Source organism: Ambystoma mexicanum, chromosome 6p, assembly GCF_040938575.1.
Source record: "Ambystoma mexicanum isolate Mex_15411 chromosome 6p, UKY_AmexF1_1, whole genome shotgun sequence".
NCBI classification, from domain to species: domain Eukaryota; kingdom Metazoa; phylum Chordata; class Amphibia; order Caudata; family Ambystomatidae; genus Ambystoma; species Ambystoma mexicanum.
The window spans coordinates 881944811-881971756 of NC_090935.1; the positions used below are offsets into that span (position 1 = coordinate 881944811).

Below are 26946 nucleotides of genomic sequence, written 5' to 3' on the forward strand. Positions count from 1 at the left end.
ATGATGACAAGTCAATCTCTACTGTTCGTACTATCTGATTGGTTGGCATTCTCACTCAACCTTGGATTTCCGGTTCGGCTAGCAGCACGCAAGGAAACTAAAACCCAGGTGCTTGGATTACCTCAAATTACTCCCTACTTTCCCAATTAGTTCATCATCTCATCAGTCCGCTCATGAGCCAAAGTTTCCCGTCTGTACTTGAGCTTGCAGCCTGTTCTCTATTCTAGGACATTCAAGGGAGTGAAAACACATCGCTATCTTCATTTCAGGCTTAATGAATAGCCCTTGTATTCGACTTCTGAGTCACATGTGAAGAGACCACGAATTTGTCAATTTCAGCCACTTATTTACTGCTAATTGATTTAATTGTACTGGGTGCCATTGCTCCTCTTGGCCTCCAGAGACTTGCTCACTCTACCTTATATAGACTTTATACACTTTTAATTGTCCAATATGTGGCTCTTTCAGATGTTTTCTTCTTCTTTAATCTAAGAGAAATATGTCTCATCCATGGCATCGGTCTTCCTCCCATTGCACTTTGCAGCTATTCCTTATTAATAGCATACTTGATCCCAAGCCAACATTTTTTCCTCTTTGTTTTGCACACGAAGCTGTTGTTCCAGCATCTCCTGAATGGCTTTTGAGGTAGCTGAATTGAATATTTACACGAGCCATCCTCCATTTTCAAACTATGGCCGTCCTTGCTACGTTATATATTCCTCTATAGCAAGCTTCTATGTATCTTTTCTATCTTGCGTTACTGCGTATTTACACTTATTGGTCAGCAAGTTACTTTGTCTTCTTTTGCATTCCTGATTACTTTAACGTTTCATACATGTTTCACTTATCGCTTCAGTTACATGATCAATCGTAAGCATTTCCATATATCGTTTCAACATGGCTTTGTATATCTTCTTTATGACATCACTCTGCCCTCGTCAGATTTCAGGCACCATAATGTCCAATGCTGCATGCTGACATCCTTCCATAGGGCATCCGTCCACACTTTCAGTGTGAGGGTGCATTCGATATGGTTGTTTGAGTTCATAATGTCTCTCAAACACTCAATGAGGCATAGGCATTACACATGGAGTCTCACACAGGGTCCTTCTCCTGATGTTCCAGAATGACGCAGTGAGGGGGCGGAAGTTAGGAAAAATGCATCCACCTGCTCCTCTACACTGTCTGCTACTCCAAAAAAGCCAAACGCATGATTCTGCCAACCCCTTTTAATGTAACTTTCCATGATCGCCTCCAGTATTAAAGCAGCAATCTCTGATGTCATTTTCTGTGATGTCACTGTTGTCATTGCATATGCAAATCCTAGGGCCGGCACGGGACCCTGAACTAGATTCTAACACGGAATAAGTTGTAATATGATGTATTGAAGGGCTTTGAAGCACTTCACCCGTGTATCAACGCTCTATAAAAAAACAATTACAATTGCATTTACAAATGTTCTTTTCCACAACTTCCTTGAATCCTCTTGGCTTGCTTGTGTTCTCCAACCTATTTAAATGTGGCTGCCGTGTCTTCCTCTTCACGCCTCTCTCTGTTCAATGAACCAAAACAAGTAATGCACAGAGGCACTCATATTGAAAAGCATAATACTCGCACCTGAGAGTTATTTACCAGGTGTTCATACAATTACCTAGCAGGGAGGCAAAGCAAACATTACCAAGAGCCAATGAAAACTGTCCCCGCTGACAGGAAACAACACATGGAAACATAGCCATCTACCTCTGCAATACGGTTTCAGTTAGTGTCGATTCTGCAGCTGCACAGGAAACAGTTTTCAAGCATGTTCCATTTTTAGCATGAGAATATCTGAAAAATGTCTGCTGGTGCTATGAGACATAATGAATCCTTTCACTACAGATAGAACCAGAGACGTTGCTGAGGGGGGAGAGGGTGGTTAGGGGGCTTTAGCCCCTGGTCTTTTGGTTGTAGCCCCGGATAGAATCTCAGGGTCTACAACCAAAAGGCTAGCTAGCCCCAGGTCCTGAAAATCCCGACATTAGCGCAGCCCCGGATCTTTTCCAGATCAAGCAACACCCCTGTATAGAACCCTTCCCTTCCCGGCTGGTCACACAATGCAAGCTTTTATAATTATAATTGGTTTTATATAAAGCGCTTAATACTGAAGAGTTTTCTATGTGTGGACCTGAGATTCAAACCTGTGTTGCTTTGCGCCAACTTGCTTCCAAGACGTGCTGGTTGCCGCTGAGCTATCCTCCCTGCCCTTTGGTATTTACTTCCTGTTGCTTCCAATCCTGTTGCTGTCCAGCGTTCGTCTGTGTTAAACATGAGCTGTAACGCGGCGCATAATATGCCGATTTAGCGTTCTCTCTGCGTTCTCTTTCACTCTGTTGCCCAGTTTCTCTCTCTCTATCCCTTTCTCTTTCTCTCCCTGGGCATGGGTCACTTGTTAGGTGTGAGTTTCTAGAGCCACCCTTGCTGTTGAAAGATTGCAGCAGAATAATAGATCTCTTTGGGAGGGTTGGGGGGGAGGTGCTGTTTTTTTTTGCAAAAGAAGCTATTAAAATACATTATTTAATTGTGTTAACATTGTAAAGGGGCACTTTTTAAAACTGTTTCAATGTTCATTTGTAATGATCACTTTCAGTATATATTAAAAAGTTATAATACGAGTGTACATTGTACATTGTCAGAACTTAGATAAACTATTTACATTATTTTCTGACAGAAGGGTAACATTCCAAGGTGGACAGTCTGGTCGACTCATATTGTACTATTGCTACTGCGTTAGCTGCCCTGTAGTCATGGTTAAGTTGCTCCACCCATAGGAAGAGCACTTTTTGGGCGGGTCAATGAACCTTTCACCGATCATTAAACACATTTTAATCTTGAAAGATAGAACCACTCTTCCTTGATATCAGCGAACCTCTGTTCTCATGTACACCCCAGTCCTCTCTTATGTGGGATAACCAAATCTAATTACATTACTGATCAGACACCGAAATTCTCCAGAACTTAGTTTGTAGCAAGAATCACGAGCAGATCATTTCAGCTGGAGGACTTGGCTCATGTAGCGCTACACTGGGCACTATCCAGACTCTGTTTTCGAAAATTAGCAACAAAGTCCACATGAAGAGGCAGCATTCAAAGCAGCAGACCCCGACTGGGAGGGTCACTGGTGGGCTGGTGGGTGCCACCACTTCTTACGCCATCAAGAGCTTCTTCCATTGCTGGCAGGAAACAGACATGTTAGCCCTTTGTCAATATACATTAAATAATAGTTCTACGTGGTTTGACAAAAATGTCTGTATTATTTAGCGTATAGCAGTGTTTGGTTGCTGGTGATTTGATGGATCTACGTTATGAAACCGAATCTCAAAAGCTCGAATTAAGAAATTGCAAAACCCACTTGATCGCATTTTGTAATTCGAGCTTTTGGGCTTTTGGGTATTTGGCCCTCTGCTGGGCATTTCATGTAAGCGGGGACAACCCTGCAACCACCGCAGCCCATAATACCAAACTAGGGAAGCTCGGGACACCCCCGCAACCCCTGCTTCCCTTGTTCCGTATTATGGGCTTTAAGCTTTTCTAGCAGTCCGAATGTGCACTAAATGTGAATTCAGCCTTTTTTATTCCGGTATTTTGGGGTAAACCCGATTTGATCACTGGCTTGATGGCATAATTTTTTAGCAGCCCTAAATAGCCACCCCACATATACTAGGACTGGTATTATTGACACAAGTGGGATGGGCATGCCAAGGCGTGGGTCCAGAGCATGCTAGAGACCCAAGCTACACCTCAAGGACAAAGTCCAGTGAGGTTCCATGTCTTTTCATCGAAAATGTTTCATCTAAACATTTTTCCATCTAATATTTTGTAACGAAAACATTTTCATCGAATGCATTGTTTTTTCTTTTTTGGGGGGTCACCTCAAACCCCAGTTTAGGACCCTTAAAAATCCACCCCACACATTTTGCAAACAAAATTAACCCTTTACACCACACAAAAATGCATTCGATTAACATTTTTTCATTAGAAAATATTCGATGGAAAATGTTTAGATAAAACGTTTTTTGATGAAAAGTCTGAATACTGTACAGTAAGCCTGACACATGACTGGAGATACGTGTGGTCTTGAGCAGAGGGTATGTGACCTGCAGTTCGGGCTGAACTCCGATTGGGGTGGGGCCAAGCCTGATGATTTATATATGCTCTTTCTCCTGTTGAAATGGCTTGGCAAGCGAACGATGGTCTGGACGGTTGCCCCAAGCAATGACTGTGGGATGATTTATTCAAAACATTCCAGAGCCATCACCTCCCCGTTTTGCTTAAAGCCGATAAATCTTTGCCGGCTTTGCAAATACGGGCTTCATGATGAATTTCATAATATGTTGTCTGTTACCCGGGCGCCATTGGGCTGCCCAAAGCTCATTTTGGTGATACATGTGTGGCTGATGGCTGAACAGCTGCCTGTGATGTGCCCTTTTTGTCAGAAGTAGAAGAAGACACACGCGTGTATTGTGTCGCTTCACATACTTAGGCAAGAGAATTAATACAAACAAAAATATTATCATTTTAATAACTCTATTTGCATCTGTTAATGTCACTTGTAAGCCTGGATGGTCGTACTTAATACACACACACATCTTTACATCGGATGGACAGGCTTTTGGGCCGATGAATCCCCAATAAACTTGCGGCAGACTTCATGGACTTGATCCCTAATTCATCATTCAATCAAGAGCCATGGGTCGCGGGTGCCATCACCTGCTTACTCACCAAGTGCATCCAGCTGACCCGGACGCTCTCGGCTCGATTCATCGAGGTCACTTCCGTTCGTGCAAGGATGTTTGATGCCCACATAAGCACGAGCTCACTTCCTGCCCCTTTCTGGTTTTTGCTGGATTCTGTTTGAAGGTGTGTGTTTCGAGTTTGGGGGGACATTTTGGGCAGGGGTTTGAGGGTTTGTAGCATGACATATTGCTCTTTCCTCTTGTGTCGTTTGTCTTTTGTGTCCGTTTTAAAACCCCAAAAATGTCCGACCCATAATCACACGGCCAAAACGCCTACTAAGCCCCCCAAGACTTGTTTCCCTTTCCCAGTTTCCCATTGCATGTTTGTCACTGACATATTTCCACACCATTGGCTGGTTTGTTGTTCAGTGTTATGGTGATTGTATAGTTTAGGATTTGTTTACTTGTTGTTGCATTAGGGTTGTGGATTGGTTATCAGTGTTCATTTGCTGTTTCATAGTTGTGGGCTCTCGGGATGTGGGCACACACGATTTTCAATCAGCTTTGCCATTTCCCATTTGAGTTTCTCGCGGTGCATGTACGACACTGGGAGAGGAAGAGGAAGAAGATTGCAGGGGAGGCAGAGGAGGAGGAGCACTGTTTTGCCACACCGGAGGAGGAGGATCACCCTATGAGTGATGAGCAAGGGGTAACATTATGATGTCTGTGGACTCCTGTTTATTGACATAAGCCCAGGCCAAGCAGCATCGGCAATCTTCTGAGTTGGCGGCGGTGGCTGAGGCATTGGTGGTGCCCCGGTAGAAGTGGGGGAGGAGCCAGCACCTTCAGAGGAGGCCAGCTTCCGGCATGGAGGCTGGAATAGAAGGGCATCCTGTAGATACCCCATGGAGTTTTGGCCTCTAGTGCATGCCCACAGAGAGGCAGGGACTGTGGAGGAGCAACAGAGCATGTTCCTCATGGGGGATGAGGGAGTGGCAGCTAGCACCCTGGAGGGTGAGTTTAGGGCATCTCCTTACTGGGTGGTGGGATTTTTTGAGAGTGATTTGATCTGTGTGCAATAACTGTTAACACAGTGACACAAGTCTTCATTTCTCAGGCCAAGATGTTTCTATCTATTATGAATGATGTATTTCCTCTTAAGGGCATTATAATGGGCAATGAAGTCAACCATAAACACAGAAGCAATACAAATGCACATTTATCAACCCCACAAACTCCACTTGCAACACTTCTGCCGTCAATTATCAAGTTATACATCAAGTTAACCAAGAAGCATTCAGACAACTTGACTGTTGGTGTTCACCTTCTGCTTTCTTCCCAAACATCTTTCACTTATACTTGAAAGACAGCCTGAATGAGCCAATGGCATGCCCTCTTCTGACCAGAAATGCTTGCACAGCATTACGCGTGCAGAGGGGACATGCCCAAAGAACTGGCATAGATATGGCATCTAAGAAAACCAGCCTCCCTTCTTAATCAATGCCTTCTTTTTTGTCTCGCAACCTTTAGTGGCAAGAATCTGCTCCAGAACGGAGTGAGAGATTCTGCAATAAAAGAGCGGGCGAGACTATGTATCAGAATGCATTCTCGCATTCTCTTCGTCTCTCTTCTCCAAGGTAAGCACCCTGCATTAGAAGTGACCTGCTTATTTTAGGAGCAGCACTTAATCAGAATTGACCCTTTCAATGAAGTTGGGTCACTCTGTATCAGCATGGAGACTTCACGCTGAAGGGTGGGGCTCTCTACCAGACTAGAAACCATAGAGGGAAAAAGATATCAGGATGGATCCTCCTTTGCCAAGGGGGGAGAAAGCAACTAAAACTAGATTGCCCCCTTTCACTGGGGACCCTTAGTATCAGAATATCAGAATACACCCTCCTACTGGAAGTGGGTGACACTGATTCAGAAGAGGAACTTCTGATTGTGAGTCCTAATTATGTATCAGAATTGCCTCCCATTTGGTCCCCCTCAATCAGAAATGACACTTTCCATAGACGTCTGAGACTCTCTGCCAGAATGTTAGCTGCGTCATCCAGGTACAGACGGTTTGTCAGAATACATCTTCTCCCTTCAAAGGCCTCTGTATCAGAATGTATTCCACGCCCCCTTCAAGGGGGAAACTCTGTATCCGAAATGATCCTTCCAGCTGAACTGGGGCTACACCATGTCTGAATAGATGCCTGGCCCTAAAAGTGAGAACTTTCCATACAGAAAAGATCCTACACATTGAATGGGAAGGGCTTTCATTCTGAATGGACACTGTGCGAATGTGGACTCTGTGCCAGAATACATCTTCCCCAGAATGGATACTCTTCCCTGATAGGAACAAAAACTCCTGTCATGAAAAGAGGGGGTGGGACATTGCATCCAAATTTATTTAACTCTCTGAACGGGCGGTTCAGGATCAAAATACATGTTCAGCTTGAAGAGGGAGACTCTCCTTTGGAAAATGACCCTCCCCGAAGAGTGGAGAATTTGCATCTGACTAGACCCTACCACTTGAGAAATGGAGACTCTCCATCAGAAAAGACCTTCCCCTCTGGTAGGGGAAGGCCATGTATTAGTATAAATCATCCGTTATGTTGTGAGAAATGTAGAAGAATAAATCAAATGGGGGAGATTCTGTATCAAAATAGATCCTCCCTCTTCAAGAAACTGAATTAAAATGGCCCCACTACATGAAGCTGGTGGCTCTGTGCATACACTGGGCTGATATTTTTAATTGTGGGCCCTAAATATATTCTGGTCTACCCCTGAAATATCCCAAAAACCTAACCCATTTGTAGGTCGATTGGGGGTCTTGAACTGTACCACAAACTAGTGTTGATATTAAAAGCCTAATTTATTTTTAAAACCCTACAGGGGAAGGAAGGACCCTCCACAGCAGAGCAGCAATTATGAATGTTAGTTCAGCTGAAGATAGTCTTTCTACTATGTCTACACTGTTAGGACTCAGTCGAACTTGAAGTAAACAAATAGAAAGCAGCAGATGGAGGTTACCTCAGCCACCCATAGAAATGCTCAGGAAAGTTGGGGTTCGGTGAAGGGGGCCTTGTATCAGAATCTTCCAGTGCCTTCCAGGGATCTGTCGCCCATGCATGTGATTTAACAGAAACACAGAAAGAAATTCTGCTCAGAAACCAAACAAATCTGTAAAATGTTAGTGTGATACATCAAAACCTAAATACACTGACAATTCAGGGGAACCAACATTCTACGAAACAAATTCAACGGGTCTTATCTCTGTCAGAACTGAACCACTTCTTTGTTGGGGGGAAAGACACCTCCAAGAAGCAATGATGATGACTCAAATAGCACATAAAACACTACTAGTGTTCTCATTAGAAAACGGTGCATTCTTTATCACCACGCTTTTAAAAAAATGATTGCTTTCTTCAATTCAATGTATTTATGAATGAGTTAGAAATAGCTTCAAATTCCAACTTTTAATAATTGAATAGAAATAATTGCTAGTAAAAATCAGGCTTCAGCAATAAACAAAGCTACAACAGGATGCACTAAACAATAGAATGCTCCAAGTGGGTGCCCCACTTAGCTCAAAGAGATGCAGTGAGGGAACCACCACCCGTGTGCCATCTTGACATTCTTTTCATGAAGTCCACCCCAATTACCATAAAGTTCTCATCATCTTTAGCCAATGAAAGAAGTGCAATCTGACCATGCTGGGCTCAGTGTGCCAGATGCTGGGTATATGCATACAGCAGAAGCGCCTACCTGTTATGTAACTCCTGCCCTACACCACAAGTACCATTCTGCCCAGGAATGCCCCCAATCCATCAGTCCAAGTAACATCCTTGCCTCTCTTTGCAGGATCGTGGAGAAAGGATACTACAGCGAGCGCGATGCTGCGGATGCCGTGAAGCAAATCCTGGAAGCGGTAGCTGTGAGTATTAACTAACACCACAAACTAACCAAAGTCTTTCACTGTCCCTCGGTGATTACTACATCTGTCTGCCAGTGGGAATGCGCCAGATGCTCCGATCACAGGATGATCATGTGCACCAGTTGAAAGGGTTGGATAATAACCATAGGATGTTACCAACATTTGTATTGAGGTTCATCATGGCACAGTTGGATTACTGTAATGTCCTACTCCTAGGCACCTCGTCCAAAAACCTTAATAAATTGAAAAACACACAAAATAATGCTCTCAGAGCTGCTCTAAGTATTCCTAGGAGAGAGCATATCTCTCCGGCTAGACGGGACACCCACTGGCTCCCAGTCAAAGAGCGCATCCTGTTCAAGGCCCTCACCATCACACACAGATGTCTCTCTCAGTCTGCTCCCTCTTACCTCGCAGAACAAATTCATCAGGCGCTGTCTCACAGACCAAAACCTGCCCAATACTCACACCAACTTTCAGTCCCTGCCTCCAAAAGGGCCAAAGCTGGCGGTGCGAGCTTTGAGGTGTTAGCACCAAAATCCTGGAACTCACTACCGCTCAAACTTAGAAAGGAAACCTCTCTCACTGTGTTCAGGAAGGCGCTGAAATCTAAGCTCTTCAACTAGACTGTACTTGAAGGTGTTCCCCTGTAACCATGGAACAATCATACTGCATTTTGTTGTGAACCGCTGTAATGCCTTCTGATTAGTCTGATTTTATGTAAACTGTATCTAAGAGAATGTGCTGTAACAGCGCCACAATGCCTCAGGGCCACTTCACGCTTTATAAATCTAAATAAATAAGATGCGCATATACTCACTATGGGGAAATATTGTAATGGACACAACGTTCCATGGCATGTGTATTTATTTGTGATTTGTACCTTTTTCCGCACAAAAATACGCCCTAGGGGAGAGGTCTGAAAGGGTAAGAGGAGACACGGGGAGAGGAACGGCGCAGATTGGGCCTAGAAATGGGGAGGCTCAGAGGAAGAGGCGTTGCTTGGGTGGTGGGCTAAGCGGGCTATAGCCCCGGGTATTTTGGTTGTAGCCCTGTATAGAAGCTCAAGGTCTACAACCAAAAGACTAGTTAGGCCCAAGTCCCCACAGTCCTGACATTCGTGTAGCCCCAGACCTAGCAACACCCCTGCACAAAGGGTTAACCTGAAGCCAAACAATACACATTCACAGCCGCTGAGGTCACGCATCCATTGCAAGGGTACGAGAACTAACCATTCTGACCACATTGCAATGCCCCAGGGCATGGGTCTGTCAGTCGGTAGGAGTCCTGGACCGTACATCGGTTTATATATGAGTAGTTAGGGGAGGGAAGTGGCTAAGTGTTTCAGGGCCAAAGAGCAGTGGGAGATTTGCTTTGTAACCCATTTTGTAACTGAAAGCGTCAGGTTTTCAGGATATCACTATTGACCATGTAGGAAAATCAGGTACAAGTATTGAATTTCATTTGAGATTATTTGCCCTAGGGAGGGTTTGTAAAAGCCTGACTGGATGTTGCTATTGAGTGGTCATGAGGAGTCCAGCATTAACTATTGGTCTAACACACAAACATCGAGATTAGCATAAGTCGCAAAATGTGATCAGCAATGGCAGCTCAAGGGATCTCTTCTGGGAGGGCTGTGAAATCCACCCAGTGTGGGTGTCTGTTGCTTTTTCAGCCCAGGTAGCATCCTCCATGCTGTAGGCAGATCGCGTTCAAGGGCAGCAATGGAGTAGTAAATCCACCCAGTGTGGGTGTCTGCTGCTCTATCAGTCCCGGCAGCATCCTCCATGCTGTAGGCAGATCCCCTGCTACTCTCTTAGTCCAGGCAGCATCCTCCATGCTGTAGGCAGATCCCCTGCTACTCTCTTAGTCCAGGCAGCATCCTCCATGATGTAGGCAGATCGTGTTCAAGGGCAGCAATGGAGTAGTAAATCCACCCAGTGTGGGTGTCTGCTGCTCTATCAGTCCCGGCAGCATCCTCCATGCTGTAGGCAGATCCCCTGCTGCTCTCTTAGTCCAGGCAGCATCCTCCATGCTGTAGGCAGATCGCGTTCAAGGGCAGCAATGGAGCAATAAATCCACCCAGTGTGGGTGTCTGCTGCTCTATCAGTCCTGGCAGCATCCTCCATGCTGTAGGCAGATCCCCTGCTGCTCTCTTAGTCCAGGCAGCATCCTCCATGCTGTAGGCAGATCGCGTTCAAGGGCAGCAATGGAGTAGTAAATCCACCCAGTGTGGGTGTCTGCTGCTCTATCAGTCCCGGCAGCATCCTCCATGCTGTAGGCAGATCCCCTGCTGCTCTCTCAGTCCAGGCAGCATCATCCATGCTGTAGGCAGATCCCCTGCTGCTCTCTCAGTCCCGGCAGCATCCTCCATGCTGTAGGCAGATCCCCTGCTGCTCTCTCAGTCCCGGCAGCATCCTCCATGCTGTAGGCAGATCCCCTGCTGCTCTCTCAGTCCAGGCAGCATCCTCCATGCTGTAGGCAGATTCCCCTGCTGCTCTCTCAGTCCAGGCAGCATCCTCCATGCTGTAGGCAGATCCCCTGCTGCTCTCTCAGTCCCAGCAGCATCCTCCATGCTGTAGGCAGATCCCCTGCTGCTCTCCCAGTCCCGGCAGCATCCTCCATGCTGTAGGCAGATCCCCCTGCTGCTCTCTCAGTCCCGGCAGCATCCTCCATGCTGTAGGCAGATCCCCTGCTGCTATCCCAGTCCCGGCAGCATCCTCCATGCTGTAGGCAGATCCCCTGCTGCTCTCTCAGTCCAGGCAGAATCCTCCATGCTGTAGGCAGATCCCCTGCTGCTCTCTCTGTCCCGGCAGCATCCTCCATGCTGTAGGCAGATCCCCTGCTGCTCTCTCTGTACCGGCAGCATCCTCCATGCTGTAGGCAGATCCCCTGCTGCTCTCTCAGTCCAGGCAGCATCCTCCATGCTGTAGGCAGATTCCCCTGCTAATCTCTCAGTCCAGACAGCATCCTCCATGCTGTAGGCAGATCGCGTTCAAGGGCAGCAATGGAGTAGTGCATTAGAAGCGGCCTGTGTGCTCTTGGAGCGACTCTGCCTTTCCAACTTCAACCATCACTGCTGGTATCATGCTACCTCCTTTGATCCTCCCATGATAAAGCAATGTCTTGCCTATTGTTTTGTCATAGGGTGATGCTGATCAACACAACTATGGCCCCGTGGCTTGACAACTACAAAAAGATCTATTTCAGGCTTCAAAAGGTCTCAGAAAGCTGGGGGTTGTCCATAACAGAGCGCCACCCAGGTTGCTGACAATTCTACACACGTGACCCCTGCACTGGGATCGCCTCTTTGACTGAAAAGGGGCTCAATATTTCTCATGGAAGGCCCCTTATATGATTCATGAGGTTTTCCCTCCGATAAAAACCCTTCAAAATGTTCTTTTTAACTCTAATGATTAGGTCTCCACTCTAATTCTGGATTCTCTCGGACTTGACTCCTGCTGTCGTGCTGCGCACTGAGGCCTCGGGGCGAGTTGCTCCTTACTCAACATTAACAATAATTATGGGGACAGCTTTTCTGCTGATTTATTCATTATTTGCAAATCGTTCTCTGATCCTCCAAACGCAAAAGCTAGTGGAAGCACAACGGGTCTCTCCATCAGATTTGATGGAGACACTTTCTAATTGTGGGTTCTAGGTGGCACTAAAATCAGCCCCTGTGAAGCCAAAACAATTGGCATGGAAATTGAGAATAAGAAGATGTATGTCAGAAATGACTCACTACGTGCAATGTTTTTTGACTCTGTGTCCACTCCTTCTATCACCATGAAGCATGCAAATGAAGTGCCTATTTTGAAAGAAAGTATGATTTCTCTTTTTCACAACGACCTGATAGTCTGTGGAAAAATTGGGATCCTTACACTTACAATTAATCATGATTTGAACATTATTTTTATTTTTTAAATGCATTTTATTTAGAGGAAGAAAAACGTTTTTTAAAGTCCCAGGTCATCTTCCCCTTCATCCAGTACCTTCTTCTTTTTACCCGACCTTCTACTTTAGCCCACTCTTTCTTCTTCTACATGTGTCACTGTCGCTCTCCTTCTACTTTGCACCTGTTCTTCTTTCTCCTCTTTCAAGCATGTATTCTTAATCTCTTTTGTTTCAATACTCTTTCTCCTGTATCTCAATCCTTCTCCTTCATCTCAGTTTTTCTCCTGTATCCAAGTTCTTCTCCTTCATCCCAGTCCTTCTGCTTCTTTATTGTCCCAGTTCTTCATGTTCTCCTTTGTCCTCATCCTACCCCTTCTCCTTCATCCCAGTACTTCTTTTTTCTCCTTTGTAACTGTATTTTTCCTGCTCCTTCTTCACAGTCCTTCTCCTTTGTCTCACCCGTTCTCCATTCTCCTATTCCTTCTACTTCTATTTTGTCAGTGTTTCTCCAATTCATTCTCCTTCATTCCAATCATTCTTCTCCTCCTTCTCATTCATACCAGTATTTCTCCTTCATTACACTCCTTCTGTCTCTCATTCTCAATTGCCCCAGTCCCTCTGCTTCACCCTGGACCTTCTGCTTCTCCTTTTCCTTCATCCCAGAAATGTGCCTTCATTCTCGTCCTTCTCCTTTTTTCTTATCCTACTTCTAATTTTTCTTTCCAATCTTTCTCATTCATCTTACTCCACTTCATTTGTTCGAGTGCTTTTCCTTTCCTTCATCGCAATTCCTTCTCCTTCATCTCAGTCCTTCTCCCCAATCCTTCTCCTTCCCCTCCAGCTTAGTTATTCTCCTTATTCTTTGGCCTAGACCTTCTCCTGTGTTCAAATCCATCCGCTAAATCCCAGCCCTTTTCTTTTGTCCCATTTCTTTCACCCAAGTCCTTCCTCTTCTTCGTTACCCCATTCCATCTTCTTGATCACAGTACTTCTCTTTCTCTATTGACCCCATCTCCTTCTCTGTCATCCTTCCGCTTCTCCTTCCCTTTCTCCTTCTCCTCCATACCAGTTTCCTCCTCCATCCCAGTTCATGTCCTCCTTCGTTGATCTAGCCCTTCTCCTTTGTCCCAACACCCCCCATCATTCCAGCCCTTCTCTTCTGTCCCAGTCCTTTTCTTTCACCCAAGTCCTCTGTCATCTTCTATATCCCAGTCCTTCTCCTTTACTGCAGTCCATCTGCTTATCCATTGACCCTTTCTCCTTCTCTGCTGTTTTTCTCCTTCCCTTTATCCTTCTCCTTCATCCCAGTCCTTGGCATCTTCTTCACCTCAATCCTTCTCCCTCACCTTTGTCTGAGACCTAGTCCTTCTCCTTTGGCCAGGACCTTCACCTTCATCCTTATCCTTCACCTGCACGTTAGTCATTCCCTTTAATTCTGGTTAGACGTCATGGTCCTCCTCTGTCCTCCCTCCTTTTCCTCTCCTTCATCTCAGTTCTTCTACTGCTTTTCCTTCCTATTCGTCACATCCCTGTCCTACTGATTTGCCCCAATCCTTCTCCTTTATCACAGTTCCTCTGATGTGCTTCCATCCTAGTCTGTATCCTTGTTCCTAGCCCTTCTACTTCACCCCAGCCCTACTACTTTGTCCCAGTTCTTTTCTTTATCCCCTGTCCTCCTTCCGCTTCATTACAGTCATCTTTATTTGTACCTGTGTTTTTTCTTCTTCTTCTTCTTCTTCTTCTTCTTCTTCTTCTTCTTCTTCTTCTTCTTCTTCTTCTTCTTCTTCTTCTTCTTCTTCGTCTTCTTCTTCTTCTTCTCAGTCCTCAACTTTGCCCCAGTCTTCCTGCTTCTCCTTCTTCTTCGTCCAACTCCTTTCCCTTCATTTCAGTCAGTTTCCTTCATCTCAGTGCTTCTTCTTCTTTATCCAAATCTTCTCTTCTAGTATTTCTCCTTCTTCTATTTCCTCGCTGTACTACTTTATTGCATTCAGTCTCCATTGTCTGAGTCCTTTTTCTTTTACTTTGTCCCTGTCCTTCTCTTTTCTATTTGTCCTTTTCCTTCACCCCACTTCTCCTCCTGCATCTCAGTCATTCTTCTCTTTTGTCGCATTCATTCTTCTTCTTCGTCACAGTCATTCTGCCTCTTCTTCTTCTCTTTTTCTTTGCCCCAATCCTTCTTCTTCTCCCATGAACTACTCATTCTACACAGTCCTTCTCTGTCTCCCCAGTCATTCTCCTTCTTACCAGTCTTTTTCCTTCTCCTTCATCCCAGTGCTCCTCCTTCTTTTGCTTTGTCCCATTCCTTCTTCACCTTCAGCCCAGTCTGTCTCCTCATCCTTCTACTTTGTCTGGGTCCTTCTCCATTTCATTCTCCTTCATCACAGACCCTTTTCTTTTCTTCCACTCAATCCCTCTTCTCAGTACTTTTCCTGGTCCCCATCCTTCTCCTTCAAACAAGTCTTTCATCTTTGTCAAAGGCCAGTTATTCTCCTTCTCCTCCATTGCAGCCCTTCTATTTTGTCTCAGTCACCCTGCTTCTCCCTCTCTTTTGCCCCTTGGGATCACTGCCTTCTCTTCTCTCATCTCTCCACCTCCTCCCCAAGCCAAGTACACTCCTAGATTGCCACACACCTTCTTGGATATTCGTCCCATGAGGTGTGTGTCAGTTGAGGCCTTCGCTAATACCCCCTTCTCCACCCCAGGCTGACTTACACCCTAATACGGCCCTCTCTCTTCTCTACTCCTCTATTTCTGCTACTCTTGATACTCTTGACCCTGTCATGAGGATCTGTTTGAAGTCAAATCCAAGTGCAATTCTTCAATTCTTGGTAGGACTCTGACCTAGCTACACTTAAACAGGAGTTTAGGGCGGCGGAGAGGATATTGAGGGCTTCTTGCTCATCCTCTGACAAACTGGCATGCGGACTGCTCCAAAGGCAACACTGACTTGCTGTCCGCACTAAGAAGAGTGCACATACAAGCCTGCGTCTCTGCGGCATCTAACAATTTCGGCCGAACTCTTCAAAATCTGCAAAGAGCTGGTCAAGCCTGCTGCAGTTTCCAAACCTCCTCTTACCTCCCAGGCTCTCTGCAATGCCCTTGCCTCCCACTTTGTCTCTAAAACCCAGGGCATCCTGTCCACCCTCTCCTCCACTCCCCCTCCTCCTCCCTTTCCTTCTCATTTTGCTGACCCTCCCTCAGCTACCCCACCCCGTTTCTCCTCCTCTTTTCTCCCCCAATGAGGTTGCTAGACAAGTCTGATCTATGAAAACCTCATCAAAACAGGTCCATCCCAGTTCTTCTAAAACCATTAAGGACCACATTGACACCCTTGCTCCGGTCCTTGCCGATTTCTGCAACCTCTCCTTTGCCTCTGGCTCTTCCCCTCCCCTCTTAAGCACTCCCTTCTGCATCCTCTCCTCAAAAAATCCACTGCTGATCCATCATGTCAGGCAAACTACCACCCAATCTCCATCACTCCCTTTTTGTGTAAGCTCCTGAAAAAAGCTAGCCATCTCTCAACTTAATCTTCATTCGACTCTGTGGGCTCTCTCCAGGACCACCAATCTGGCTTCAGAGCTGCCAGAAGCACAGAAACTGCTCTCCTGAACATCTGTGAAGACCTCAAATCTAACATTCCCTCTTTCCTCATCTTACTTGATCTCTGCTCTGCGTTCGACACAGTCAACCCGACCACCCTGCTCAATCGCCCCTGTAACAACCTGGGCATCACTGATCAGGCTCTGGCCTGGCTAACCCTCCTTCTCTCTGATCGACCCTCCCAGGTACAACTTGGGTCCTTTCTATCTTCTATCTCCCTCTCCACTTGTGGTGTCCCCCAGGGTTCAAACCTCTCGCCCTGGCTTTTCAACCATCACCTGGCAACTCTCGCCTACTGCATTTCCATTTTCTGCTCAACTTTCCAGTGCTATGCTGACAACACCCAACTCATTTTCAAGCTTCCTTCAGCCTCCTCCTCTCCTTCCTTCATCTCTGATTGTCTGAGCGCCATTCAAAATTGGTGTGCCGCCAATGATCTCTGTCTAAATGCCAACAAGACTGAGATCCTCCTTATTGGTACACCATCTCCATCCTTTCCTCTCACTCTCTGGCTGGCCTCCCTTGGTGCTCCTACCCCACCAGTGAGTGCAAGAACCTCAGGGTTATCTTTGAGTCTACACTCCCCTTCTTCGCACACATCTCAGATGTCTCCAAAAAGTCAAACTTCCTATTGCACCTCCTTAAAGGTACTCTACTTTTCCTCTCCTTCCCTCAAAGCTCACTGTCTCCCAAGATCTGGTTCCCTCCAGACTGGATTACTGTAACAGCCGCTACCTAAATCTTTCTAGCTCCACTCTCTGCCCTTTACAACTAATCCAGAACAGGATTGCGAGACTTGTCCTTGGCCTCAAGCGCTGGGATTGTACCTCTCTAGCCCTGAAATCCCTTAATTGGCTCCCAGTGGATGAAATGATTAAATTTAAAACCCTCTGCATTGTCCACAAGTCTTTCTGGGGCCTGGGTCCAAAATACCTTCAACTATCCCTCCGTAAATACCTCCCCTCTCGAGCTATTTCACTCCTCTACTTCTAACTTCCTCAGGGTTACTGGTTTCGCAAAGACACGAGCTGGGGGTAGATCTCTGTCTTCTGCTGGTGCCTCCCTTTGGAACAGCCTCCCGGCAACCCTGAAACTTGAGGAAAACCATCTCTGGTTCCGGAAACATCTCAAGACCTTCCTCTTTGCCTTTACCCCCCTTGTCCCTGCTGATCTGTTCCTTGTCTTGGCATTGTGCACATGGCCAGCCTTTGTCATTCAGCCCCAAGTACCTGCTCACCCTGCCACCCTTCCTGCACTGCCTCCAGGCCACCCTCTGCACTAGGGTTCTGTATCTGTATTTCCAATTCTCACCTGCCACTTGCTGGCTGCACTACATTTATTTATGTATTTATTTATTTATTTAAATATTTATTCTGTTTTTCTCTCCTCTGCTATGCACTTTTAACTCCCCCCTTTACATGCACTTTCCCCTTTTCCTCTGAACTTTTCCATGCACTTGCGCTTTCTTAGATGTCACTGGGCCTAGTAAGATCGCTGTTTTATTTTATTTTTTGTTCTTCGTCGTTCCCATCCCTTTACCTGGTTGCGCTCTGAAACACTTGTGTACGAGCGAGATATAAATAAAATATTATTTTATTTAATTTTCATTTCATTTCATTTCATGTCTTATATTTCCCCTTTGCCCCATTCCCTCACCTTCTTCTCAGTCCTTCTCCTTCGTCCCAGTCATTCGCCATTGACCCAGTCCCTCTCCTTTTTAGCAGTCTTTCTCCTTCATCCAGTCCTTCACCCTCTAATTCATCCCTGTCCTACCACCTCTCCTTTGTCCTAGTCTTAGTCTTCCATTTGAGTCCTTCCCCTTTGCCCTAGTACTTCACTGTCATTCGTGTTCTTTACTTTACTTATATCATTGTCCTTCATATAAGTCCTAGGCATTTGTCCTAGTCCTACTCCTTCTTTCTAGACCTTCTGGTTGTCATAGTACTTCTTCATTCTATGCCTCCACCTTGGCCTCAGTCAATCTCCTCACTCCTAGCCAAAGTCCTAGTCTTCCTCCTATTCTGTAATCTCAGTCCTTCATCCTAGTCTTTCTCCTTTTGTTGTAGTCAGTCTTGCAGACAAAGTCTCTCGGTTATTCTCCCTCTCTCTCTTTCTCTCACTCGCTCTCTCTCTCTCTCTCTCTTTCTCTCTCGCACTTTCTTTCTCTCTCTCTTATTCTCCCCTCTGAATAATATCAGAGTACATCAAAAGCAGTGGACAGATCCAAACTGAAACAATAAATAAATATGAAATTAATGGATGAAAAAATTATGGTTTACAAAGCCATTAAAAAGTGACAATGGTGATACAGATTAACGTGCTGGCATCCAGTTAATTGAGGAGTTGGAGTGTTTTGCTCGGTTGACGATGCTCACACGAACCCCAGCCCCCAATCTATCAGGTGTGCACCAGGTAGAAGTTCGCCCCTTGGCCACCATTGCCAAGGAGGGTGTTGGACATCTGAATACCAATGTGCGTGAAAGGATGACTACATCTCATGCCTGTGGCCTGGCCAGCACATGAAGGTGCAGGTGCCCCCATCCCATTTGAATGGCAACAAGAATCCTTTTGGTGAAGTTGTGGCCAGTGTCTCAAACGACTGTACACATCAAGTATCATAAGCACATTGGGTCCACAATAGTGTTGAGATGCTGGAAGAAGCCTGGATCTGCTTGTGACATTTCTACATTTTGCAACTGGAGGCCTTGCTTAGTTATAGGGTTTGAGGTCTGCTATTATGTGTGAAATGTGTACAATAGCGTGTACAGTGTCTTGGCAGTAAATGGTAAGGCATGAATGCTGCTCACATGTTTCTCATCCTGTAATGGGCATATGGCCTTAACGCTATTGGCTCTTCCTTCCTGACTAGCATATTTACATGAATATAGATGCCGTCTTTGCCTGGGTGAGGCTGGTAAACTGGAGCTGGGCCTTAGTACAGTGCAATATTCTCGTTTTATGAGAAAGCGTTGCACTGAGTCTTTAAATATCAAGTAATTCTACAAAAAAGATTTCAGAAATATGTATATTGATTTTAATATTTAATAACCACTTCATGAATAAAACAGGTTTTTGGGAATGGAATAGCCCAAGTTGAAATTGATAGACCCACAACTTAATATGAATGTTATTCATGTTACTTGAAATATCAGTTGAAGTATCGAATAATCAGCTATTATTTATGTACAGATCAGTTCATTCCTTTTTGTATATATAAAACCAGTGACTGGCCCTGACAAACCCCAGCAGTGTGAAACACATGCACGTGCACCAATTGGTTTGTGTTTGCTAGCGGTCTGTTTTTTTTTTTAATAACATCATTCCAATTGATAACATGAATTGTTTGAGTTGTTAACAGATTGGTTAGCTGTGGATTATTTAAATCAAAACTATGCAAATTGTCTGTTAGTTGTTGTTAGAGATGGAAACACATTACAATCAATATAAACATTTCTGAAATAATTTTTGTGGGATGACTGGATATCTAATGACTCAGGACCACACACCGTACATGTTCCTCATAATTTAAAAATTTAAATTACTGGGCTGTCAGGTGGTTAACAGCCTTGATTTGGGACAGTTGCAGCGACTCTGCTCAAATGAATGTACTAATTACTCTAAATTGACATTACACAGCTAAAAGATAGGCGCGCTGTTTTTGAATATCACCTTGCAGACTATAACCCATCTTCTCATCACGCTGCACGTGATATTCATGAAGCATGACATGCCCTCCTACACAAGGCTCCGTGCAGGATGCATGGATGTACTCTGAGTGCTAAGGGCACGCTGTGTGGCCGTGTTGTTGACGTATTGTTAGGGTGCACTGTTCTGTTGGACATCTTTTATGGCCCTGGGCAATTGGGCTTTGAAGGTGAGTTTTAACCTCATTGATGAAACGGCAGATGGTGCGAAGATCAAAGGAATGTCACCACAGGCCCCCAGTGCCTCATGTCATAATAATGATGTGGTAACCCAGGCTTCATCGCGCACGTTCTTTGAACTCAGCCCCTCCGTTATGGGAGAACATACATTCATGTCTATATATGTCAAATGTGATACACAACTGTGAAAGCGCACACTATTGGCTTTCCTGTGGAACGTTCTATCTCTGACAACCGGCTTCAGTGTTGGAAAAACCTGAGGCTCGCCTTGCTTATGGAATACATTGGTCTGGCTGGGATGGTCGCTGCACTTTAGCTCCTGAATGCCTTTAACTGAGGTGATTACTTCATACGACTCCATGCAAGCTCGGACTGGCCTATAGGGCAACAGAGGCTCGGACTGGCCTTTAGGGCAATAGGGCAATGCCCGAACCAAAAGTGCAAAATGCTGGTGTGGGCCAGTTTTTTCGGTTAGAGTGGACCACTTTGTTGGCCCATGTGGGCCAGTTTGATAAGTCACTTCACCATGTGGCTAGTAGCTTGGACCAGTGTTGCTGAATAAATATCTTTAAAATGCACAATTTGCATCATATTTTATCAAACAACTCCCATTTGGGTACAATTCAATTAGTCTTTCACAAAAGGAATGAATTGCCATTGGCAACTGTGGGAAACTTTTTCATTGGTGCCCAAGACAATTGTATGCCCCAGTCCGACCGTGATCCATGCCATTTCTTTGAGACACCTGAACTTACTGAACGTAAATTAAGATGCTCTGCTTTCATGGATACTACTTCTGTTGGAGTGCTTGTTACCCTGTGAAAGCCTGTTTGCACTTGGATAACCTGCAATGCATCAGGGCACTGTAAACAAGTAATGTACACCTTTTCATCCCCTCACTTGTCATTCTTGTACCTGCTCCCCTCTTCTCCTCGCTCTGTCCCCTTCTGCAGTGCTATGAAGCAGCTGTCTGCAATAGTAGGACATAGTAAATCAGACCATACCATCAACATACAGAAGTTTCTCAAATGCATTCAAAACAATGAATTCATCCATTCATTCATCAAACACCCATAGTCTCTCTATCCAACAGTTACCTCTCTTTCACACTATGTAAACAATGTTTCCATGGATCCGCCAAGTGTCTGTTTCTCAACCATGCTGGATAAAGGGAGCTCAACAACATTTTATCAACCTTCCATGTACAAGCAGAAAAAAGACGTCTTTTGTGATGTCATTTCCTTTTGCCAGTTGTGTTGATCTCGCTGAATCTGTAAGGAAAAGTGGGGGAGGTTGTTAGTGAGAAAGCGTGAGCAGCAGGTGTAAAACCTGTGGGGTTGACGGGTGCAGGGCGGAAGGGCTCAAATTCAAGTGTCAATCTGCTTCTAAAGGTTAAGAGGTGTGAAATAACTGGAAGTTACAGGCATAGCACTGACGGTACAGTCATATATTTAAGTTGATGTAGTATCATGTGTGGCTGCAGCCAACTCCAACAACTCATCTCAACCAACTGACTCAACTGTACATTCCATCATCTGGCATTTACATCATAACAAATCTAGAACGCTATATAATTCTAAGCAATCAACAACATAAGGAAAAGGGAAAGAGAAGGAAAGCAAGGAGAAAGGAGCTGTGGGGACACTGCAAAGGAGTAGGAGAAGTACATTGTATCAAGGTGGCCCTCAGGAATATGTAACCTGCACGGGAGAGCGCAAGCTCTCTTATAGCTTAAAGCGCGTTGGATCTGGGTCAGCCACTGATGCGGTGTGTGACAGGACTAAAGGGAAGAGCTTAGTCGAAGCTTGCTTAATGTTCATATGGTAACTGATTGTCCTGCTGCAGTCTTGTGTTGGGGGTTTGTGTCTGTGGTGTAAGGTGATAGGAGGTTTTAGAACAGAGCTGTTTAGTTGGGGAAAAGAGGGGGTAGACACACTAGGGGTATACATAGATGGAGTGAAGCGATTTGGTGTCATTTTGGCTTTTGGTGATCAGTGAATTCCAGTGTGATGAGTAGGGCAGTTTGATGGAAGTTCCTGGTAGAGTTCATTCAATCCCCTTTCTGATTCGTGACCTCCTACTCGGAAGTGTTTATTTGTCTAATACTCCTAGCTGGAAGGGTGTGCATGGGCTCCTGGAATGGTCATATGTTTTAGGAGTGCCATCCATTGGGGTGATTTTGCTGTGGATAGGAGTTTGGTTGGTTACCACCAAAGTTCAATGGTATTGATGACACAGCTATGGTTACAGGGTGGCTGCCCCTTGCAGAGCCCTAGGGGAGGTTTGGTGGGTGATCTGATAGGTGGACAAGGGTAGTAGGTGAGTTTAGTATGGTAATGAGTAGTTACGTGGTCTTTACAAAAGAGGGCAAAGAGAGCTTGGTAGGGTCTGCTAGTAGGGGAGTGGGATAGGCAGGGATGCCATACAGGGGAGGGACTGGAACCCCTGCAGGGAAGGTAGTGATTGATTGCTAAGGAGGAGGGTGAGAAAAGATATCAGCTTGATTAGGGTGGGTAGTATATATGAGGGTGGAGGGGCTGGTACTGGTAGGCTCGCCAGCAGCAACTAGTCACCATAAATACTTAACTAGACCAGTAGTGACCAACTTTAAATACATTTTAGGCCAGTAGCAGGGAAAGCAGCATGTAGTGTCAAAGGGAGGTGTGAGAGGCGTGTAATTTGGTCAGCACTACGTGAAACTGTGCAGTGGTTATTTTTACATATGTATATTACCTCACACATTTATAATTTCATTTGCTCAAAATAATACAATAGTTTTGTCAAATGGCTAACACTGAATAAGAACGTAGTTTTTCAGGCTCAAAGGCCATCACATTAGCTACAAGCGAGGAACACGTGGTGCTTACCTAGAAGGGCAGTGCAGATGAAGCTGTTCACAATATCCATGTGGCGCTCCACTGTCGCTGACTTACCTAGAAAGGAAGGTGTAGATGAAGCTGTTTACAATATCCATGCGGTGCTGGACTGTTGCTGACTTACCTAGCAGGGCATATGTAGATGAAGCTGTTTCTCAATGTCAATGTGGTGCCCCACTGTTGCTGGCTTACCTAGTAGGGTAGGTGCAGATGAACCTGTTCACAATATTTCATGTGGTACTGTACTGTTGCTGACTTACCTAGCAGGGCAGGTACAGATGAATCTGTTCACAATATCCATGTGGTGCTCGACTGTTGCTGAGTTACCTATCATTGAGGATGCAGAGGAAGCTGTTCACATTGTCAATGTGGTGCTACACTGTTGCTTACCTAGCAGGGCAGATCAGATGAAGCTGTTTCACAATGTCAATGTGGTGCTCCACTGTCACTCACTTACCTAGCAAGGCAAGTGCAGATGAAGCTCTTCATAATGCAGATGCACCTTGCAGATTCCACCATTCACACACATGTTGCTGTCACACTCGTGCATATTGATCTCACAGTAAATGCCAGTGAACCCAGATATGCTTATTGTGCGTATATAATATTTAGTTTCTGGGAGAAGTTGTGCGGGGTAAGGGTTGTGTTTGTCCACGAAGAGTGCAGGGTGGGATGCAGTGAAGTCTAGCATTTCGTAGAGGTGGTGTGTGTCATGTGTAAGAGCAGTTTGTCAGGAAACACCAAGTTGCTATCTGGATTGCCGGAGTCTGTTTTCCATGTCTACACTAGAGGAGGAGCGACTGAGTCCAAGAAAACTGAAATATACACCAATAACGCGGTGCGCGTGCAGTGTGTGTGTTGTATGTGACAGCAATTTGGCAGTTTGGCGTCAGAGGTGCTATAGAAGATCAACTGTGCAGAATCAGGACTGAGTGGTTTGTCCAGGCTGGCTTTTGATGAGGTCAGAGCTTTCATTAGTAAGCATTGTGCCCCCTCCTTGCCAGAGTCGTCATTATAACCCAGAGAGGGCTCTTCAGGAACTTTGGGAAGTCTGCGTCCAGGGACAACATTAAATACTAAAGTCTGTGAGAAAAATTCTAAAGCAAATAAGAAATTACCTCCTTTTTTAATCCTGTGGCTACGCAATTACAACTAACACAAATCACACCTTCAGGTAAGGTGAGTGAGGAGGCTATGGCCTTGGAGCAAAACCTGGTTAGTGGACAAAGCCCTATTATTTCGAACAAAGCGTTGTTAAGTGTCCCTGACTTCATTAATGAGGAGCAAACAGGAAATGAGGAAGGATCTTATGAAATCTCTTCAGATCCTGTGGAGGTCAACCTACATGGTTCGGACCCTACAATTTCTCCACATGCATCTACTCTGCCACCTGTCCCTCCCAGGAGACTGTCTGCTATACTTAGGCAGGTTGATAACAAACTATCAGAGGAATCTGGTCATGATCATGACAGTCTGTTACACAAGATTAATGAAGTTGTGTGTGTCCTTGTAAACTTATATGAGGAATTGAAAGTGGAATCTAGGATTCAAACATCCCCATTAAAGTCTTTACTTTTCAAGTTTGAACACATTGGAGTGCACAATAAATTAAAAGAATGTTTGCGGTCGAATCAAAAGTCTGCAGGTTTAGGGAATCCAATTACTGGAGTAAGGAGTGATAACTACTTCAATTGTGACCAACAAATGAGCAAAAAAAGCCGTGACCTATGGACGATTTGGAGTAAACTTTGATCTCTCTGGTTAGGACCCATGAACCATTGAATGTTAGTAAGACCACAAATGCGAAGTCTGTAACAAAGTCAGGATTAAGGGAATTGGACCTGGGGTGTGCAGAGTCACCAAGCCATTGGTGGTAGAAATATTGGAAATGAGTGCAGTTATTTCAGTTGGAGGGAATTATTTTGAAGTGGATGATGAGGAATTGGCTCTAAGGTCTGGAGCTATTGCTTCATTGTATGGTTTGACTCAGAAGTCAGGAATGATATTGGAAAAGCCATGAGGAAAAGGTAAAACCAAAACCAAAATATGTGAGGAGAAAAATGTGAAAAATAAGCCAAGGTGGAATCATGCAAAACAATCTTCCTGGAAATTCTTGTGCACACTAACAAGACAACCCTCAGTTACAACTGCACTTAGAAATGTGCCATCTAAAAAATGGGTAGTACCCAAACTGATCGTTTCCAATTGATCGTATGGTACATCTGGCTGAATTCGTTAAGTGCCATGCGATCATTTGGAAACAATCAGATTGGGTAATCACTAGCAAACATGGCGATCAGTGGTTACGGGGGGTGTCCCCCGATCCCCATGTTTGGTAGTGATGACCTTTGGTGTTAGCGGGGGTATCCCCTGCTTCCGGAGGTTTGGAGGCAGGGAATGGGACAAAATGTAAAATAAAAGCAGACCCTGCGGCATCAGATCCGACCCGCGTAGGAGGAATGGATCCGACACCGCAGGGTCAGAAGATGAGCGGACACCAAAAAGTTAAGTTGGGGGTGGGTAGGGGAATGTATTGGGAGGTGTGGGGGGTTTAAGGTTGGCTGGATTTGGCCGTGTCAAAATTGTCTTTGCGGTCGAATTGACCACAGTCAATTCGGCCGCAAACAATTTTGCCATGTCCAAATCGTATACATCCAAAAAATGTAGTATTACAAAGAAGGCTGGCAACGAAACCCAAAATTATGAAGAAGTAGTATATCGATGGACCAGCCGGTAGACTTAATTACAGAAAAGCTGTGTGTGTCGCATTCAGTACAAACAGAGGCTAATTTTGTGTCCATCACTCTGGCAGTGCCATCTGTAGTTATTCGACCCAATGCAGTAGATGACAGAGAAGGTTGTCAAATCGTATGGTTTAAGCAAGCACTTGTGTATAGGCATGCTATAAATGCCATATCATATCATATCATATCATATCATATCATATCATATCATATCATATCATTTAGAGTGCTTGACTTAGATTATAGCCCAATGAATAGTTGTTAACAGTATGACAAAGGACATAGATATAAATGGTGTGTAAATGGAAATAATGCTATAAAGGGTCCAAAAGAAGTATTTAGTATCCTTAAGACCTCGAAAGGCCCACAACTGACAAATGGAGGTGATGGAAACTGTCAGTCAGATAACCGTTGGCCAATACAGAATCTGGATAGAAGAAAGTATGACTCTGATCCTTCGTATCGCTCATCTTGCAAAGTTATATTGGAGGGCCTTTTACCAGAGAGCAGAGACTTCATTTTAAATAGATCTGATATATTTTGACGTACCAAATTTAAGAGCAGTGACTTCAAGAGAACATGATAGAGTCGATTGTATTGATTTGCACAGGGCAGTAATGTTTATTAGCTCTAAAATTGTGCTTGACAACATTTTTAAAGAGTTACAAGTAATAGGTTTTGATCAAATTGGAATGTGAAAGGAAATGGCTTTGTGCCTGTTTTGCTACCCAGTGAGATAAAAGTATCAATCACCTCAAGGGATGCAGCAAGGAGAGGTATCCATGTGGCTAAGGGAATAACAAGGTGTGAAACTAATATACAAGATTGGTCTGGGGTGTCTGGTGCTCTACACCAGTCGGGCTGATTACAAAAAACTTAACCAACTTGGAGTTTCTAGTCCTGGCAGCAAAATCACATTTATTTCTTGGAATACAAGGGGGCCTCACAATGTATGCTCTAACCCCATGCTGGGTAAACCTTAAAATGAACCCACTTCATATTGTTACAGGAGATGTGCCTAGTTGAATGCCCTTAATTTGATGGTTATTTTTCACTACATCAGTCAGCCTGGAAAGGTTTGTTGGGACATCCTTCGGGAGTGCTACTAATATTGATTACATGTGATCTGGGTTTGGAAGTTGTGAGTACACATTATTTTCTAAAAAGTTCTTTGAATCAGCAAGGGGCCATTAGAAGCAAATATACTAAAACAAATGGGAAAAGGTATAACCACAATGTTGTGGAGAGGAAACATTTCATGAGAACTCAGATAACAATATTGAAACAAAGGAAAGAACTTCTTCCAGAACA

At 44.8% G+C, this 26946-nt stretch overlaps 1 protein-coding gene across 1 annotated transcript in view; it reads left to right on the forward strand.

Annotated features, from left to right (window-relative positions):
• CAMK4 (calcium/calmodulin dependent protein kinase IV) overlaps positions 1–26946 on the forward strand; it is a 1546801-nt gene that overhangs the window by 1071371 nt on the left and 448484 nt on the right. The window contains exon 5 of the mRNA XM_069625488.1: positions 8565–8637. Coding sequence (XP_069481589.1) covers positions 8565–8637 — 73 coding nt within the window. The remainder of the gene's footprint in view (positions 1–8564; positions 8638–26946) is intronic.